The sequence below is a fragment of the Populus trichocarpa genome, chromosome 2, assembly GCF_000002775.5.
Source record: "Populus trichocarpa isolate Nisqually-1 chromosome 2, P.trichocarpa_v4.1, whole genome shotgun sequence".
NCBI lineage: Eukaryota > Viridiplantae > Streptophyta > Magnoliopsida > Malpighiales > Salicaceae > Populus > Populus trichocarpa.
The window spans coordinates 20950056-20967891 of record NC_037286.2 but is presented as its reverse complement, the minus strand read 5'-3'; the positions used below and the strand labels follow the sequence as shown (position 1 = coordinate 20967891).

Sequence of the window (17836 nt, the reverse complement as noted above, 5' to 3'; positions counted from 1 at the left end):
GCTCAAGTGTATTTACCAATTGCTTCCAGGATTCTCTTGTTTCCATGATTTGCTCTGATTTTTTTTTTTTTTTTGTAACTACATGTCAATGCTACTTTTTGAAATAAACCTCCAAGCATTTTGAGAAGGTTTTTTTATGCAGACGGGGAGTAGGAGTGCAAAAAAAGATATTTTTATGCATGCATCAATGTTTTAATTATATTAAGCTTTATTGGTTTTATGATATTCAGCCATATTCGAAACCTTCTATCCGAGTTATTCTTGTAATTAAGATGCATAAAATGTGGAAAAAAAGTACTTGTTCTGATATCGAAATCAAAAGCCAGCAAAAATAACCTCTCTAAGCGGGTTATTCTTGGTGATGGGTGGAAATAACAAGTAATTTTTGTTTTATATCAATAAAAAAGAGGATGGAATTGTCATTTAGTAATTTGGTCACTAAAAATCCTAATTGATCTCAATGTCTGGATAGATGCGATTGATTGTATATAGGGAGAACGTGTAACCTCTATTACACCTTACCCAAGATAAACTATATTGTTTGTTTGTCCGATGTAAAGTAAAGTATTATTGTGTTTTCTTACCATTGGTCTATCTAACGTTTAAGAAAAGTCATTCCCGGTAAAGAGATTTTTATCTTATCTTGTTAAAACTTAACCATTCTAATGTCAAAAAAATAAATAAATAAAAGAAAGAATATTTTATTCAATATTGGAAATATATCTTACATATAAGTTTATAATATTGTATTTTAAAAGAAAACAAAATAATTTTTTTGGTGTTCTTGAAATGTAGGCCAAGTTTTCGTGGCTTTAATAAATTGGTTATTAAATAAAAAAATTCATGAAAAAATATCAACAAAAGTATTTTTTGAATTTTTAAAAATGCTAAATCATGCCTTGTATATTTTTAATTTTTATTATTTATAAAAATATATTTTTTATTTTTTATTTTTGAGAGACTTGGCCATATGCACACAAATAAAAACATGTATTTTTTTATTTTCTTTGAATAAGAGAATTTTTACTTTTTTGTAATTTTCTGAAACTTTTGAAGAAAAGCGGGTATATTTAATATCGGGTTAATATTTTATAGTATAAGTCTACAATCCAAATATTAAATAAATTGGTTGGAAAACAAGCGAGGGAACCAAAAATAATTTTAAAATGGTCCTTGAATTTCTTTAGCATTTTTAGAAATTATTTGGGGTTTGTTTGGCAAAAACACAAAAAATAAGAAAATAAATATTTTGGGAAAATCAACATGGCGTGTTGCCAAACACGCCCTTATTAATAAAAAAAAAAGGCTTAAAAAAATACCTCAAAGCTGTGTTTGACAAACATGTCTTAAGGACAAAAATTGTGTTTTTTTTCTTTGCTAAAATTTCATTCAGCCAAACATGACCTTAAGCTGATGGACTCAGCCTAGCTGCGTGGGCTGGGCCTCTGAGTCTAAATTCTAAACCCAAAAACAAAGCCCCAAAAAAAAAAGGAAAAAAAAGAAAGAGTAAAGATCAAAGGAAGAAAAATCCTTGAATCTTACTAAAGAACACAAAGAAAAAAAACAAAAAATGTAAACTCGATTTTATATCAAAATTCGTTAAAATCATCAACACAAAAAGATGCAACATGCAACACTAAAACATAATCATGCATCAAACAACTAAAATGAGCTCTGATATGAACAAGTCAGCCCTAACAACAACAAAACCCTAAACCCAGCATTCAAAAGTTTTAGGGATTGATTGATCCAAGATAAACTTTAAGAAAACAAAATAAAGGTATAAAATGGTAATGTGTGTGCTATAATTTTGATAGAAGCTCAATAAGGAGGCTAAAACATTAACACCTAAGAAGACCTAAATCTGTGTTCAAGAACATTCAAAATTAAAACTAAGAAACTATCCCTTCAACCTAGAAAACTTTTAACTTATAAAAAACATAAAAACTTAACAATAAGACCTAAATATAGTAGCCTTGACAAGCATACTTATGTACACTTCAACAAACATAAGAAAACATCAATAAAAACAGAAAATTAATGCAACAGTACTTAGATCAAGTTTCATAGCAAACATATTTTGAAATCTAACAATTTGAAAACATTAATTAGCCACATCTTTTAGGTTTCAAAAACATGAAACCTCTTCAAAATTCAAAGTGGCTAGTTGAAACCCATGAAGGGTGAGCTTATACTTAGAAAATATTTTAAAAGGATGAGGGGATCTCAAAGAAAGTGACCTATGTTGACGCCTATATTTAGAGAAATTTCTATAGGGCAAAGGGGAGTGGATCCATGTCGATACTTATACTTAAAAATAATTTTAAAAGGCAGAGAGGACAGATCAATGGAAGGTGATTCTATTGCACCAAAAAACCTAAGTACATCCCTTAGAGAGTAGTTGTGCTTGAGTGTGGGAGGTATGTGATTATCCTAGAATGATATGAGACATGAGAGCCTCTACTAATGAGAGCCCTTTAAAAAAAAGAGATTTTCATGTTTTAATAAGCATGATATAAGTGTTTAGTCTTGGTATTTGTGACCGTTAGAGTGATATGCTATCACCATATTCTAGTTTTAGTTGCAACCTGACTTACTTAATAGATTACATTTCTATTAATGAATTAGATTTTGTTTATTCATTTTCTTACCAAAAATGATTTTAGTTAAAAACGAATTTTAAATGACTTTCTTTAACAAGTGTTATGATAAAAGTCCACCACAACACAATTGGGCTTCTAATAACCAAACCGAATTTACACTGAGCTCAGGACAATTAAATGGGCCCGATCAACATGGCTCAAGTTGGGCCTCCGAGCATAAACCGCCCCCAAGTTTAATCGAACCGACATCAAATTGGTACATAATAAACAAAGAGAGAATCAATCCACTGATTGTTCTCTTTTCTCTCTCTTTCAAGCTTCTTCGCTCGTCTTCACCTTAGCACCACCGCGCAGGTTACTTCTCTTTTCTTCTTTCCTTTTTTTTTTTTTTTTAAATTTTCTGATCATATTCAACTTACACAAGCGATTTTTCCGCTGTTCCCCCCCCCCTTAATTGACGTTATTGAATTTGGATTTTTGTTCTTTATTTTCAGATTTTTATTTTTTTCTTATTTTCTCCGATCTGATTTCTCCCTGTTTTTTTTTAATGTATTTTTTTTCTAATTACTATGTTCCTATGTTATTTTTCCTTGATCCTATGTTACTGTGTTCGAATTAATTTAGGAAAAAAAGTAATAGAAAAATTGGAAATTATTAGATAACTGATCGGGTATTTGTTATTGGTGTGTGGGAAATAGAAACAGAAACCATGCCGAAGAACAAGGGAAAGGGAGGAAAGAATAGGAAGAGAGGAAAGAACGAAGCCGATGACGAGAAGCGTGAGCTTATTTTCAAGGAAGATGGGCAGGAGTATGCCCAAGTGCTTCGCATGCTCGGGAATGGTCGTTGCGAAGCCACGTGTATTGATGGGACCAAGCGTCTTTGCCATATTCGAGGAAAGATGCACAAGAAGGTCTGGATTGCTGCTGGTGATATAATTCTCGTTGGCCTCCGTGACTATCAGGATGACAAGGCTGACGTTATATTGAAGTATATGCCTGATGAAGCTAGGCTGCTGAAGGCGTATGGTGAGCTTCCTGAGAATACGCGTCTCAATGAAGGTATTGCTGGGGGTCTTGATGAGGAAGATGATGGTGCTGGTGATGATTACATTGAGTTTGAGGATGAAGATATCGACAAGATCTAGTTTTTTTTTTTTGCTTTTTTATATTTAGTGCTAAAATGAGTGACAGCTGAGTGATGATAATGAATGCTAGAACAAGGTATGTGCATTATAAACCTGAATCTGAGATGTTAACTTGTTATATTTTTTATGTAATGGCTATTTGTATCTCTCATGTTTCCTCCTCCTATATTCTGCTGCTTTTGTTGTTGATGATGCTAGTCTGGATATCCAGTGCTGATTCTGTGTTTGGTCAAGGTTTCCATGGTGTTGGATGTTTTTAATGGCTTTTGAATGGAGAGGTATGCTGCCCTGGGTTTGATTTGGTATTGCATAACGGGTGCCAAATGTGATTATGCAATTATATTCGGTAGTGTTTGGAAAGGCGTTGAGATTTTTCTTTCTAAAAATTTAATTAATTAATTAATTTTTTTTATATATTTTCAGATTATATATTAAAAATAATTTTTAAAAAATATAAAAAATATTATTTTAATATAAAAAATATTTTAAACCGCCATTCCTTGCTTTGGTTTGTTGTCAGCTTGTGCTTCTGCTATGTTATGCATCGACAAGGGAACTAGAAAGGAAAGCATTTTTTGGGAACGATGCGAATTTCATGACATGAGCTTCCTGCATGAAGTTATTGCTCTCCAAAATACTAGGTTACCGTTTTGCTTTGCCACAGGCAAATTTATGATGCCCTAGTGTCGCTGATGTCAATCCAGCACATTGTTTCAGTCATCTTCTCCTTCAATCCAAGCCCTATTTGACTTTCTTCGGTTTAAGTGGTATAGAATGAGAATCTCTTTTCCGAGTTATTCCATATTTAGCAAGTGTTCGGAATGTTGCTTGATGTTTCTTCTCGATCGAACGATATTATGTCATTACATTTGCAGGCAACTAAATGATTTGAAGCCATAAATCCTTCTGAAATGGACTGCAAGTGGTAGGACACGATGTTCCTCTACAGATTAGAAATTTGTTGAAGATTACGACGTAACTTTCGAGCTACATATATTGCTTAAGATGAAGCATTGCATTTCACTTGATGGTGGTTTCGGTTTCTTCTCCTTGTATTGTTCAATCTCCTTCGAACACCCTTTTCTTGATGACCTGTTCAACAATGTGATGAATGATTGGGAAAAAGTATAAGGATGATCACCTGTTCAACGGTGATGAATGATTGCTCTTTCGAACACTGATAGCTTGGTGCTGTTATCCGCCTTGATATGGTTATGGTGGCCTTAAGCCTACTCTTCGTGCGGTTGAAGCCACCCATGTCATTTGATGCAATTGATAAGCTATCAAATTGGACAGATACCTCATTAGACCCGCAACTCTCTTTCTCGTCTACCTGCTGAATCAGAAAATCTCTTCCGAAATGCAAGTCTGTGATTGCTGTTTACTGGCTCAAGTTGTCTGCCAGTACAGCTTTCCACTTAGCATTCCGGAGGAACTCGGGTTGCCATCCACCTTCTAGCCAGCTCTAACATAAAAGGCCATTTGGCTTCTCAAGGAAGCCAAGTGCAGCCGGCCACTAGAGGAAAGAAAAGGGGAGGGAAATTCAACGGTTTATGAAAAAATTTCCATAAACCATATAAACTCTCCTGAATAAAAGATTGATAGGGAGTGTTGGAAGATCTAGGAAGGTTATTTACATCAATTTAGAGAGTTTAATGGTTTGGAGAAGAAGGACGAAATTGGGGGAAAATGAAGGGAAAAGGAAAAGAGAGAAGAAACCATGCATTCCTTCTCATTTTTCTTCTTGAATCCTTCATATTATAAGGTAATAACCGTTGTTGTTTTTTAATCAATTGATGTAAATTGAGTATGTTGAGTAGTTAAACATAATTGTTTCATAGATAAAATAAGAGATTTGAAGAATTCTTGCTTAAACTGTTTTATTTACATTCAAATTATGTTATCACACATAAATAAATGTTGGGACAAGTGAGAATTGAAGCAATTAAAAAAATTAATTGCTCTTTTTTCCTTAATGTTGGTGCCGGCATATATGTACCAAGAAAATAGAGAAGTATTTCCTTCAAATTGGTTATATTATAGGACATGTGAGATTTTGTTGATCTTGTAGTTATGATTTTATGCAAAATTTAAAGGAAAAACAACAAAGAATTTATAATTTCCTCGATATTAAATCTCAGCCTAAAAGACATTAAAATAAAAAATTGTTAAGTTTTAATTGGTTTAGTGTTTTGGTGTTGAAAATATACATAATAAATATAATGAGATGGATGTGTCCTAAACAAGAAACAATTCTTGGAATCCTATGTAAAGGTTGGTTGAATCGGTTCGTAACGCGGGAAATGAAGAAATAAATGTTGTTATTTGTATGTTTAACATCAAAATATGATAATTATATGTGAATGATTGAGTATAATATTATATGGGTCCAAGAGTCGACATAAAAGATGATAATGTAATATTTGATTTATTACAGGAGATATTGCTTTTGTCAGATCCTAGGATGCAAGAGTTTCACTATCAATAAGCCATAAAGGTAGGATTTCTCCTCAACTTATTTTTCTAATAATAAGAAACGAGGAAAGAAAATTCAAATAAGGATATATTTTACTTATGCACGGTCTACTTGGTAAATTCCCTACAACATTTCAGGCTAGTAATATCACAAAATACAGTACAAGCAGCAGCCATTTTTCCTCGATGATATCTGTTTCTGATATCTATTATTCTCAGTTAGTTGTAGCTTTTGATATGAAATTTGTTTTTATGTTGTGGGTAAAATTTGAATATTTTTATAGTCAACGGAGACAATTATTTATTCATTGTTTTAGGAATTCCTTCCTCCTCAGTTTTGCCTTCCATCAGAGCTAATCTTTTGATGGGATAGACACCAATTTAAATTTTGGCCGACCTCTGTTTGTGCCACAATCCAAACGGGTGCCAGGAAAGAAGCTAATTTACTACTATTATTGGAAGGGGATCCTTCATATATCTCATGAAGCTTATCAGTACTGTTATTTAGTGCCTTCTTGTATTTGTAGTTCTTAGGAAACAAGACGTTTAAATCGAAAAGGACATGCTTTTTCTCTTGTTTCTTCTTTGCACTCCCAACTAAATAGAAGCTGAGGTGCTGTACTGCTAAATCAAGCAAGGAGGTTTATTGGGATGGCATCAAGAAATTCTTTGGAAATTATAGTCATTTATATTCTTATTCCTGCATTCTATTTCTACTCGTTTTCCAGGTTCTTGTACTCCCAAATCTGAAACCATATCTCCAACTTCTTGAGAAGCAAAAGAATGGGATGAAGAGGCATGAAGCTTGGCAGGTTTATGGAGCCTTGCTGGTGAGTTATTGTCTACTTAATAAAGAAATGATGCTTATATCCCTTGGAGACTGGCTACAAGACCACATATCTTCATTGTGCAGCAGGTCAATGCATATATGCACATATCTTCAATTATACCATCTGAATGCTAAAGTTTGTGATGTGTCCATGTCAAAGTATCTATGGTGTGGAAATGAGATTTAGATAATCGATAACTGATGGTCCAGCCAATGTAGTGCCAACAGAATCCTCACCATTGCACATGCTACGGGAACCAATAGCTCCGACTCCTTCAGGTGATTCAAAAAGGGGACCATCTACACCATCTCCGGCTCCGGCTGCAGAAATTGAAAATGCAAGGGTGATAGTGGGCATCTCAAACAGCTTTGGAACGATGACTTGAATACTGGCCATCTTCTGGTATCCTTGTTTGAGCTGTTTGGCGAAAGCATTCTCTCCTTCATTCCATCTCCTGAGATGTCATTGTTTTTGTGATCCAATGCGGGAAGTTTGTTTCATACGCATGCTATACAAATCATGATGGAATCAGGTGTTTAGAGCGCAAAATCTAGTTAAATCGCACCGCAGATTCGACTCGAAGTTTTTATTTAACTAGACTTTATATGAGGACAGTTATTTCTTTAATTTTCATCTATTCCCCTGGACCTGACACGCAAATTCTTTTACCATTCTGATGCAACTCTGTTCTTCCATTCCCTTGAAGCTAAATTTTGAACGATGACTGAGATGCATCCAGCTCAATCCTTGTGCCCATGTATCTATTAGTTGATGAAGCCCTCTTGAAAGAGGAAAGATATTCGTGTTTCTGTCAGCCTTTTGTTATATTAACTATGGCTGGATGGTCATGACCAAATTGCATTAGGAGAGAACCAAGTTTTAAGGTACCAAATTGCACCAATAACAGAGCATTTCATTTATTTTCTTTGCTACATTCAGCTAAACTTGGAATGCATTCGGAGAAGAAAGAAATAACGAAGACAATTAATGAGTCATGTATAGGGTAATGGATGTGGAATTAATCAGGCAACGAGTTTAGCAGATTCCCACTCCACAGCCTTCTTCAGGAAACTGTCTTCTTCCAGGACCATCTGAACAGGCAAGAAACCCATACCATTGGCCATGGCTAGCATCATTTGCTTGGTCTCTGACTTGAACTCTTCTAACTCCACTGTCCCATTCAAGTCATGATCAAATTGGACAAAAAGAGAACCATAGACGAGAGCAAGCTCATCCGGGTCTGTTTCCACATCCACGCCGAAGTGGGTTTCCAATAACCTCAAACACTGCAGCTCCTTCAACATTTCCCCGTAGGAAAGCCGGCCATCATGGTCTGAATCAAGGTGGGCGAAGCGGTCACATATTTGCGCGTTGAATGCTTCCTCGTCCTCCAGAAAGTTGACAATGGTGGCACCATCCAAAATCTCCACACTCATTTTTGGTCTCTCTTAATTTACTCACAAACTAGAACTAGAGAAGGTTTAAAACCGTAAACTAAAGGGAAGCTTTAGAGAGAACTAATATGATATTGATGAATCAGGAGTTGGCTCTGTGCTCTGTGAAATAAAGAGAAGCTTTCGAGATAACTGATTTGATGTTGATGAATAAGAAGCTGGTCTCGTGCTCATTTATACGTAAATGAGGGGCACACAGACAGTTGACTAGCAGTCAGAAATATAGTTAGCACCCAGTTTCCATTTGGTTATTTGACGCTTTGCATGATCCGCTGCTTCAAGGATCGGTCGGTCAGCCACTAAAAAATTATTAAACAGGCGAGCCATCAGTCAGAATCTAATGGCGTTGGCAACTTAGGAATGGGCTTTTCCCCTAATAAAATTCGGTGGGCTAGCCGTGTTTATAAAGTCGAAAATCAAATGAAAGTTGACTTCTCGAAGGTCCAAAGATGGTGCTGGTAATTTCAAAACCCCCGTCGAAAGCACCGACAGCGGTCACTTTCCCTTCTCCTTGTAAGACGGACCGACCATGTTCTTTTTTTTTTTCCCCCGCAATACACAACAAAAATGAAAATACGGGCATGTAGTTGTCTATTCTACATGTGTTGTTTGTCAAACATTAAATAATGGGCATATAGTTGTCTTAGAGATTTAAACAAACTTAATTATGGTTCTAACTGAATTTTTTAATTTTTTTTCTTTATGGAGGACGCACCTGACATAACACGCACCTGACATAACATAAACTAAAATAGGCCTCCATATAGAAAGATATAAGATGAGTAAGTATTTAATCCTCAATAGAATTACCTTGAACAAGAGGCTGAAAATATAGCATATGATCACCGTTGACAATCATTGTCCACATCTTCACACGAGGCTAAAAATATAAGGAGCTTCAAGCCTGCAAGTGTGTTGTTTTTAAGCATTTAGGTTCTTTGTTTAAGTTGTGTTCCTGCATATATAAGATATTGAGTGTTTCCCTATTTTCAATGTTGTCTCAGTTGGAGAAGAGGAGCTCATGAGAATCCTTGTTCTTGTATGAATTTTCTTACCTAGATATCATCAAGTTATCAATGAGGAGTGGAATGTGGTAGCAATTGCATACAGGGCTTATGATCTTGAAGGAAAAACAATGGGAATTGTTGGTGTTGGACGCATCAGAAGGCTTTTACTCCAACGTTTGAAGCCTTTCAATTGCACTCTACAGTATCATGATAGACTTAACATGGAGCCACATTGGAGAATCAGACAAGTGTAACGTTTGAGAAGGATCTAGATTCAATGCTTTCTAAATATGACATAATTGTCATCAACATGCCACTTACATAGAAAACAAGGTATGATTTTCAACTAATTTTAAATATAGAAGTTTAGATCTTTTGCCTTTAGACCTTTACTTTCCCTAATGACCTAAGAGAACAACAAGATCTACTGCTGATCTCCATGTCCTAATCGTAGTGATGACATTAAATGATTTCAAGATGCTCAATTTGTGCCTTTTATTTCCAAGATTATTAGGATGGCCAGTTTGTTGATTTTTTGCTCTTCGACTGTGTAATTGTCACAGAACTTGACAAGCATATTCCTTATCTCCATGTCCTCATCACTACACCTTTCCACCCCGCGTATGTTACGACATAAATGATCAAGAGGGCAACAAACCTCTTCTCACTGCTGGAATTGGTTCTGATCATAGAGATTTGAAGGCAGCGGCTGCTACCTGGTTAACTACTGCAGAGGTCACAAGAAGCAATGTTGTCCCAGTTGCAAAAGATGAGCTCATGAGAATCCTTGTTCTTGTATGATATTTCTTACCTGGATATCATAAGTCATCAATCAATGGGAAGTAGAATGTGGCAGTTATTACATACAGGGCTTACGATCTTGAAGGAAAGACAGTGGAAACTGTTGGTGCTAGATGCATCAGAAGGCTTTTACTCTAACGTTTGAAACCTTTCAATTGCACTCTACTGTATCATGATAGACTTAAGATGAAGACAGAGTTGGAGAATCAAACAGGAGCAAAGTTTGAGGAGGATCTAGATTCAATGCTTTCTAAATATGACATAGTTGTCATCAACATGCCACTTACAGAGAAAACAAGGTATGATTTTCAACTAATTTTAAATATAGAAGTTTTGACATTTTGCCTTTAGACCTTTACTTTCCCCCATCTAATAATAACCTAAGAGAATAACGGGATCAACTTTGTAATAAATGTCATTTTATTAGTTTAGATTAGTGAAGATCTTTTTATGGTTGGTAAAAGGATAATTTAGCTAAGATAGAAGTTTATCAAGATTAGTTAGTATTATCTTCTCTGTAATTATTTGATTAGTTTAGATTATTTAAGAGATAAGTTCATATAGAGTAGAAAAAGTTATCTGAAGATAACTTTATCATTGTTTTTGTCAAAACACGTTAACAGTCTGTTACCAACATGACAAACTAGGAAACTTGAAGATTTTCCTTATCCTTATCACATAAGACATGTATATAAGAAAAGTTAGGTCTAAAGAAAACATTGCGTGATGTGCTTCAAATGAGAGTTTCAGAATGTAAAGACATTAATTACATTGAAGTAAGAATGCTAACCAATTAAGAAGTTTATACAGAGTTTCATGGCAAATACTCTTGACTGGCACATATTCGCTAGTCAGTACCAGTGTTTTGTTTCAAAGAAGCACAATAATACCACTATGATTGTATGATTGGCTCTTAACTCTAGATGTAGAAAAGAAAATTAGAATATATCTGATGATGATTAAGATAGACCTAAAAAAGGTTTATGATTGTTTGAGGTAGGACTTGATCCTAAACGTTATTAGGGATATGGTATTTTGGATAGTTTCACATCCTTAATCATGAAGCGTATCACAGTAACCTTGTTATAAGTGAGTTGGAAAGCTAAGATTTCAAATTCCTATACTTCATCACAAGGTATTCAATATGACGATCCTTTATTCTTATACCTTTGTTTTATGTATGGAAAAATTGATCCAATACGGTTGAGACTAGAGAATGAATTTGTCTATTTTAGTAAAGGGGTTTGATTATTTCTCATCCTTTCTTTATTTACAAGAACGATAAAGATTGGGTTGCGACTGAATTTTGCTCCCCCATCTCTAACCAGAGATATCTAAATCCAGCACTTGACTTCATCTTGTATACGATTGGATTGGATGAAGAACTTTCTTCATTCGACAAGTACCTCATTTGATCCAATTGTTATATTTTTAATCAAATTTTAAAAAATAAAATTGAAGCTTAAAAAAAAAATATATCCATCTATAAATCATAAAACAATAAAATAGAGTCTAAACTTTACATCTACATGTAAAACCATAACAATCCTCCGTGAATAATGGGATAAAAATCCATATACTATATTGAAATATAAATTACAACTCTATAAAATATAAAAGGGTTAAAAAACCACGTAAAAGTTGAGTCAAGTGATGGGTTAAGTGAACCATTTATTAACCTCCGCATCTATCTTTAGTCAAATTGAATTGAATTTTATTTATTTTTCAAATAAAATTGGATAAAAATATGATCCAACCGAATTGAATGACACTAGATTCCAAACGAGTCGGGTGAAGTTGTCATCTGTATTTGTTGGTGACAATTCTTTTTTGCAAAACCTGATTTGAAGCAAATCAAAGTTATCATACATGACTTTTGTAACTTTTTGGTAAAAAAATGTTAGTGTGGCTAAAACCAGATTGTTTTATTCGTCTAAGGGTGACTCGTGATATCAATTCATATTTAGGGTTTGCTTTAATAGAAAATATTTGGTAATATTTTGGAGTTCCTATGTTACATGTGCTTGTTAACAAATACATATAGTATAGTGGTGGAAAAAATTCAGAATGGAGTGCAAGGTTGGCAGACGACTCGATTATCTTTAGCATGATGAATCACTTTCTATTATGATAGGGTAATTCAAAGGGTCATAGGAAAATCATTTAGTTGCTTAGGAGTCTATTTGTCAGTCTAACTTTTTTTAGGTGTTTAAGCTTTTAAAATATTCCAGTTAACAATGATGCTTTCTTTATACAAATGATGCAGCTTACTAGAAGTATTAGGGTTTATTATTTCTCAAAAACCCTTGGAACAATAATAACAGTGAAGTTGTATAGAGAAACTTGACTCTTGAAATTTTATTCAAAAAAGATAATTAATATCCAAATCATTAAAAATAGTTTAAATAGTGTATACTAGGTAGTGTTTGGTTACTGTCCTGAGACAGAACATACGAAGACAGTGAAGACATAAATATGTTTTGTTAAAGAGATAAAAACATAAAAAGAAATATGTTTCTCGGATAATTTTGGAGTGAATGTCTATACTTTCAAAATAGAAGGTACATAGAGGACATGTCTCTAGAAATAATATTTGTTATTTTTTATTTCTAAAATATCCTTGTAAAAAACTCTCAATTTTAAAATTGTACAAATAAGACATGTAAGGATAAAAATGATTATTATCATAATTTTAAAACCCAACTTGGATTTAAATGGCTCTGAAAAGAAGAAATGAGAATACTTGGCTGATGCATTTCTGCAATAATTTGGATTCAACTTAAAGATGGCTCTAACCAGGTTAGACATTCAAAGAATTGAGATGAGAAATGATGAGTCAGTCAAGGAATATGCGATGAGGCTGCGAGAAATGGAAACACAAGTTTACGCTCCACTACTATAAAATGAGATCAATTCCATCTTCATCAATACTTTAAAGACTCATTATTGTGATTACATAACTTGTAATTGATCAACTTATTTTATAGAGATAATAATGACAGCAGAGAGGGTGGAGCAAGGATTGAAATTGAGAAGGATATGGAATTAAGAAGATAGGTTTAATACTATGTCATTTGACAAACTAGAAGATAGCTTCCATATGGGAAGTATGAATTAAGATCATCATGTATCTTAGCATCCGAATCATTCTCCTCAAATGGCTAATGAGGTTCGATCTAAAAAGCAAATATATGAAAAGTCACAGTAGTTAAAGAAAACTCTATCGCCCTTTCCTTTATCTTTTAAGGAGATATTTAAAATATTGGTCAATATTTGACAAATTATTTTGATTCTCTAGAAACCATTTCAACCCCTATATCTAAAATGGTATGATCCTAACTAGATATGTGAGTATCATGATAGCACTAGTGGTCATAACATTCAAAGTTGTTATGCTTTTAAAGACAAGTTCCTCAAACTTATTGAGGCAAGATGGATCACCTTCGAGGAAACCCCAAATGTGAACTCTAAAGTCATGATAGAATATGAATAGGGAAATGGCTCTCAGATTAGGAGTCTTGTCCAATTGGATCTCATTATGTCATCGGATGCTCAAGTGCTCGTATCAAATATTGACATACCTTTACCACTCAAAGATATTTATTAGCATCTCTTGAACACTGATGTGAACCTCGTGATTACGTGGTCACACAATCCACATTCAAGATTGAGATCTGATCCTAAAAAGACAAAATTGATCTGATAGGAGTGTCACACAATAGAAACCTGTCCTAAGACACCAACATTATTGGAATGATTGGAATGATGTCGAATGATGCCATGAAGCCAATTAATCTTTGAGAAGTTAGATTCATTTCGTTCAAGAACTAAAAAATACAAGAATCTCTCTCACACGTTAAAATTGAAAAATTCATAAGTATTATTCATCAATCGCTGCTGAAATTTAGGCTTTCATGTGTTTAAATAGTTCTAAAAAATTAACCTAAATGAATCCACCCTTGGGGGCTAAACTGACCCACATATAAAAACTGACCCAAAACCTTTACTAGTAAACCCAAACCCTAATCCAAATAAGCCTTGGATCCTAGCTGAAAAAATATATATTAATTAAGCCTAAACAAAATATAAAAAAAGCCTATAATATTAAATCTTTATTTCACCGTGAGAAGAAGAGAAGGAAAGAAAATATTACAAAATTGATTCAAGGCTTATTTATAATCTTCCATACATCTCATTAATCCTTGAAACTAAAGGAAAGGTAGCCGCCTATGTTGTTTGCAAGTTGTAGTAGGATTTTGATCTTAAACTTATGTTTTTTTTTCTTATTTTGAAAGGAAAGTAATTTAAGGTATTAATTCCCTTCTTTTGCCACCTCTTAGGATCCTTGTAATATTAGGAAACATAATTGAAGTTACTGGAATAATCTCCTTGCATAATTAGGAAGCTTTGCCGCCACTTCCTAAGTCAACTTGGATTTTTTTGTTTTCTTTGTTGTGTTTTCTCCTCACCTAACAAGAAAATAAATAAAATAATAAATTCTAATACTTAAAGGAAATAATTAATGTTCTAATACATAATAGCAAGTCCAAAACTAATTAGGAATCTAAAAAATACATAGAAACATTATAAAAACAAGACTGACCGAACATTTGGAAAAGTGGCAACCTTATTACCGAAACCTCATGGCCCAAATAAGGTTAGATTAGGTCCTTTTTACACATGGATAAGATGTACTAAGGCCTTCTCTTGATACTCCAATGGACCCTTCAAATTTGACTTGGTCGAAACATTCAAAACCAATGCATTCAATGCTTCTTTCAATGCCTATGTCTTACCCCGAGTCATTAGCCCATTTAGAACATGTAATGGGTTCTTGCTGGAGTTTGTGGGCTGATCCACACCATCCCCTCTCTCCTCGAAAGGATTCGACCTCGAATCAAAACCTATGTCAAACAAAGTAAGATTAACAACTTTAAAGGTAGCAGTAACACCATATTCACCTAAAAGATCAATTTTGAATGCGTTGTCATTGATCCTCTTTAAAAATCTAAAATGGGTCTTCACTACGAGGATGTAATTTTGATTTCCTTTGGTTAGGAAATTGTTCCTTATGCATGTGCACCCAACCCAATCACCGGGTTGGAAAACAACTTGTTTATGCTCCTTGTTTGCCTTAGAAACGCATAGTCTGTTCATTTTCTCTATTTGCAGTTGAAATAGGCATGGTCATTGGGTTGAATATTTGCAAGGTTATTCATTTGTTTTGAAACATAAATCTAAAATAAAACGGCAGATGCCTTGAATCGTCAAGTAACACTGTTATCCGTAATGAGAAGTTACTGGATTTGAGAGGCTCAAAGAGGAGTATGAATCTTGCTCAGAATTTAGAGAAGTATATATGACTTCGAGAGATGAGAATAACCATGTTGTAGATAGTTATCACCTCAAAGAAGGGTATTTGTTTTGGGATAATAAGCTTTATATCTCGAAAACATCCATGTGTGAATTTTTGACATGAGAGATTCATGTTGAAGGTCTTTCAGAACATTTTGGAAGAAATAAACCCATTTAAAAGAGGGAACATCAATTTGTTTTAGTCTAGTTTGAAAAGAGATGTAGCGAAGTTGGGAGGTCAATATTGACATGTCAACTAGCAAAGCATAAAAAACAAAATAGTGGTTTTTACACCCCGTTACCTGTTTTACTTGCCCTTGGCAAAATGTAAGTATGGATTTTGTGTGTCGACTTCCACGTACTGCAAAGAAGCGTGATTCATTTTTTATGGTTGTTGACCGTTTCTCTAAAATGGATCATTTTATCCTTTTTACTAAGACCACAGATGCTTCTAGAGTTGGGGAACTCTATTTTAACGAGATTGTCAAGCTGTATGATTTTCCCCAAACCATAGTCTTAGATAAGGATGTTAGATTTACGAGTTATTTCTAGAAAACCCTTCGCCATATAGTGGGAACTAAGTTGAAGTTTTCTAGTGCCTACCACCCAGATTAGGCAACCATTTGAGGTGTCTAGTGAGTTATCATAATAGGCATTGGGATTTGGTTCTTCCTATGACCTAGTTTGCATTTACTAGTTTTGTCAATATGTCAATTGGCATGATTCCCTTTGAAGTTGTACATGGTTACAAGCCTAGGAAACCTTTAAACATTCTTCTCATGTCTCTTCATGCTAAGGTGTTTGAGTTAGCAAAGTTTTTTACACGTAAAATTTAGAATTTGCATATTGAGATCACTAAGCAGATTCAAACAAGTAATGCACAATATAAACTCTAAGCTTATTTACATAGATGATATAATAAATTTAATGTAGGAGACTAAGTTATGATACGGAATAGACATAAGCAGTTTCCTTTAGGAACTAATCAAAAATTGCATGCACGTAGTGCAGGGCCATTCAAAGTGCTACAAGGGGTTGGTCCAAATGCTTGTGTTCTTGATTTACCACTTGATTTTAGCATTAACTTTACATTTAACATTGCGGATTTAGTTGCGTACCAGAAACAACATCCTATTCCAAATGATCCCTTTGAGATGCCACCTAACTCTCCTCTTGATGATCTTATTAAAACTTCTACCCCTTTGACCTTGATCTAAACACAAAAAGATAATATTGATGTCATTATGGTTGAACAAGTTTTTTTTACTAGGAATAGTGAGGTTCAACGGTTTCTAATTCTTGGGTGGGCCAACCTGATTCAAATTGTATTTGGATCACTATAGATACTTTGCAGCAGATTGATCCAAATTTTTGGAAGTGCTATTAGGGTCATCCAGAGCTACACTGGGAGAGTTGGTGGGGACTCTAGACCCACACTGCAAATTACACGAGTATATGGACAGAGACGACATAGAATGGCCTAGCATGTTACTCTTTGGTTGGAAGATTGAGTCCATTTGGGCCTATTTCATTGTTTTATTTTATTTATTTGACTTATTTATACTAGAAAATTTTAATTGATGAGTTGAACCCAATAAACGGATGTTTTAGGGTTATGCTATTTATATATTTCTCTTTTAGTTTTTGCAAAAGTTTTTTATGATTAAATAAAAATGATAGACTTTTCTTCCTGAATTCTCTCTGTTTTTTTTTTTTTTTTTTTTTTTTTTTGCTTTACCCTTTCTTTACTTTTATTTCTTAACTTATTTCTTTAAGGCTTCATTCTTTACTGCTTTAATTTTTTATTTTATTTTTTGATTTATTGTTCCGCATCACATTCTCAACAAGGTTTGAACGAAGACTTGAATAATGGGCATCTTCTGGTATCCCTGTTTGAGCTGTTTGGCGAAAGCATTCTCTCCTTCATTCCATCTCCTGAGATGTCATTGTTTTTTGATCCAATGCGGGGAGTTTGTTTCATACGCATGCTAAACAAATCATGATGGAATCTGGTGTTTAGATCGCAAAATCTAGTTAAATCGCACCGCAGATTCGACTCGAAGTTTTTATTTAACTAGACTTTATATGAGGACAGTTATTTCTTTAATTTTCATCTATTCCCCTGGACCTGACACGCAAATTCTTTTACCATTCTGATGCAACT

The 17836-nt window shown here is 34.1% G+C and overlaps 2 protein-coding genes across 3 annotated transcripts; one reads left to right on the top strand and one right to left on the bottom strand.

Annotated features, from left to right (window-relative positions):
- The first annotated feature begins 2834 nt into the window (after nucleotides 1-2834).
- LOC7458275 (eukaryotic translation initiation factor 1A) lies at nucleotides 2835-3896 on the top strand. 2 transcript variants are annotated; one of them, XM_002302812.4, is made up of 2 exons: nucleotides 2835-2957; nucleotides 3302-3896. In XM_002302812.4, exon 2 carries the CDS (start codon nucleotides 3313-3315, stop codon nucleotides 3748-3750), a length of 438 nt encoding a protein of 145 aa, XP_002302848.1. In that variant the 5' UTR covers nucleotides 2835-2957; nucleotides 3302-3312; the 3' UTR covers nucleotides 3751-3896. The 2 variants fall into 2 exon arrangements, with proteins under 2 accessions (XP_002302848.1, XP_024450226.1); XM_024594458.2 differs by having other exon boundaries at nucleotides 2856-2957; nucleotides 3308-3896.
- A 4051-nt stretch (nucleotides 3897-7947) lies between these two features.
- On the bottom strand, nucleotides 7948-8674 carry LOC7458272 (uncharacterized). The gene has a single exon (XM_002301557.4). It carries the CDS (start codon nucleotides 8489-8491, stop codon nucleotides 8078-8080), a length of 414 nt encoding a protein of 137 aa, XP_002301593.4. The 5' UTR covers nucleotides 8492-8674; the 3' UTR covers nucleotides 7948-8077.
- Nucleotides 8675-17836: the final 9162 nt, after the last annotated feature.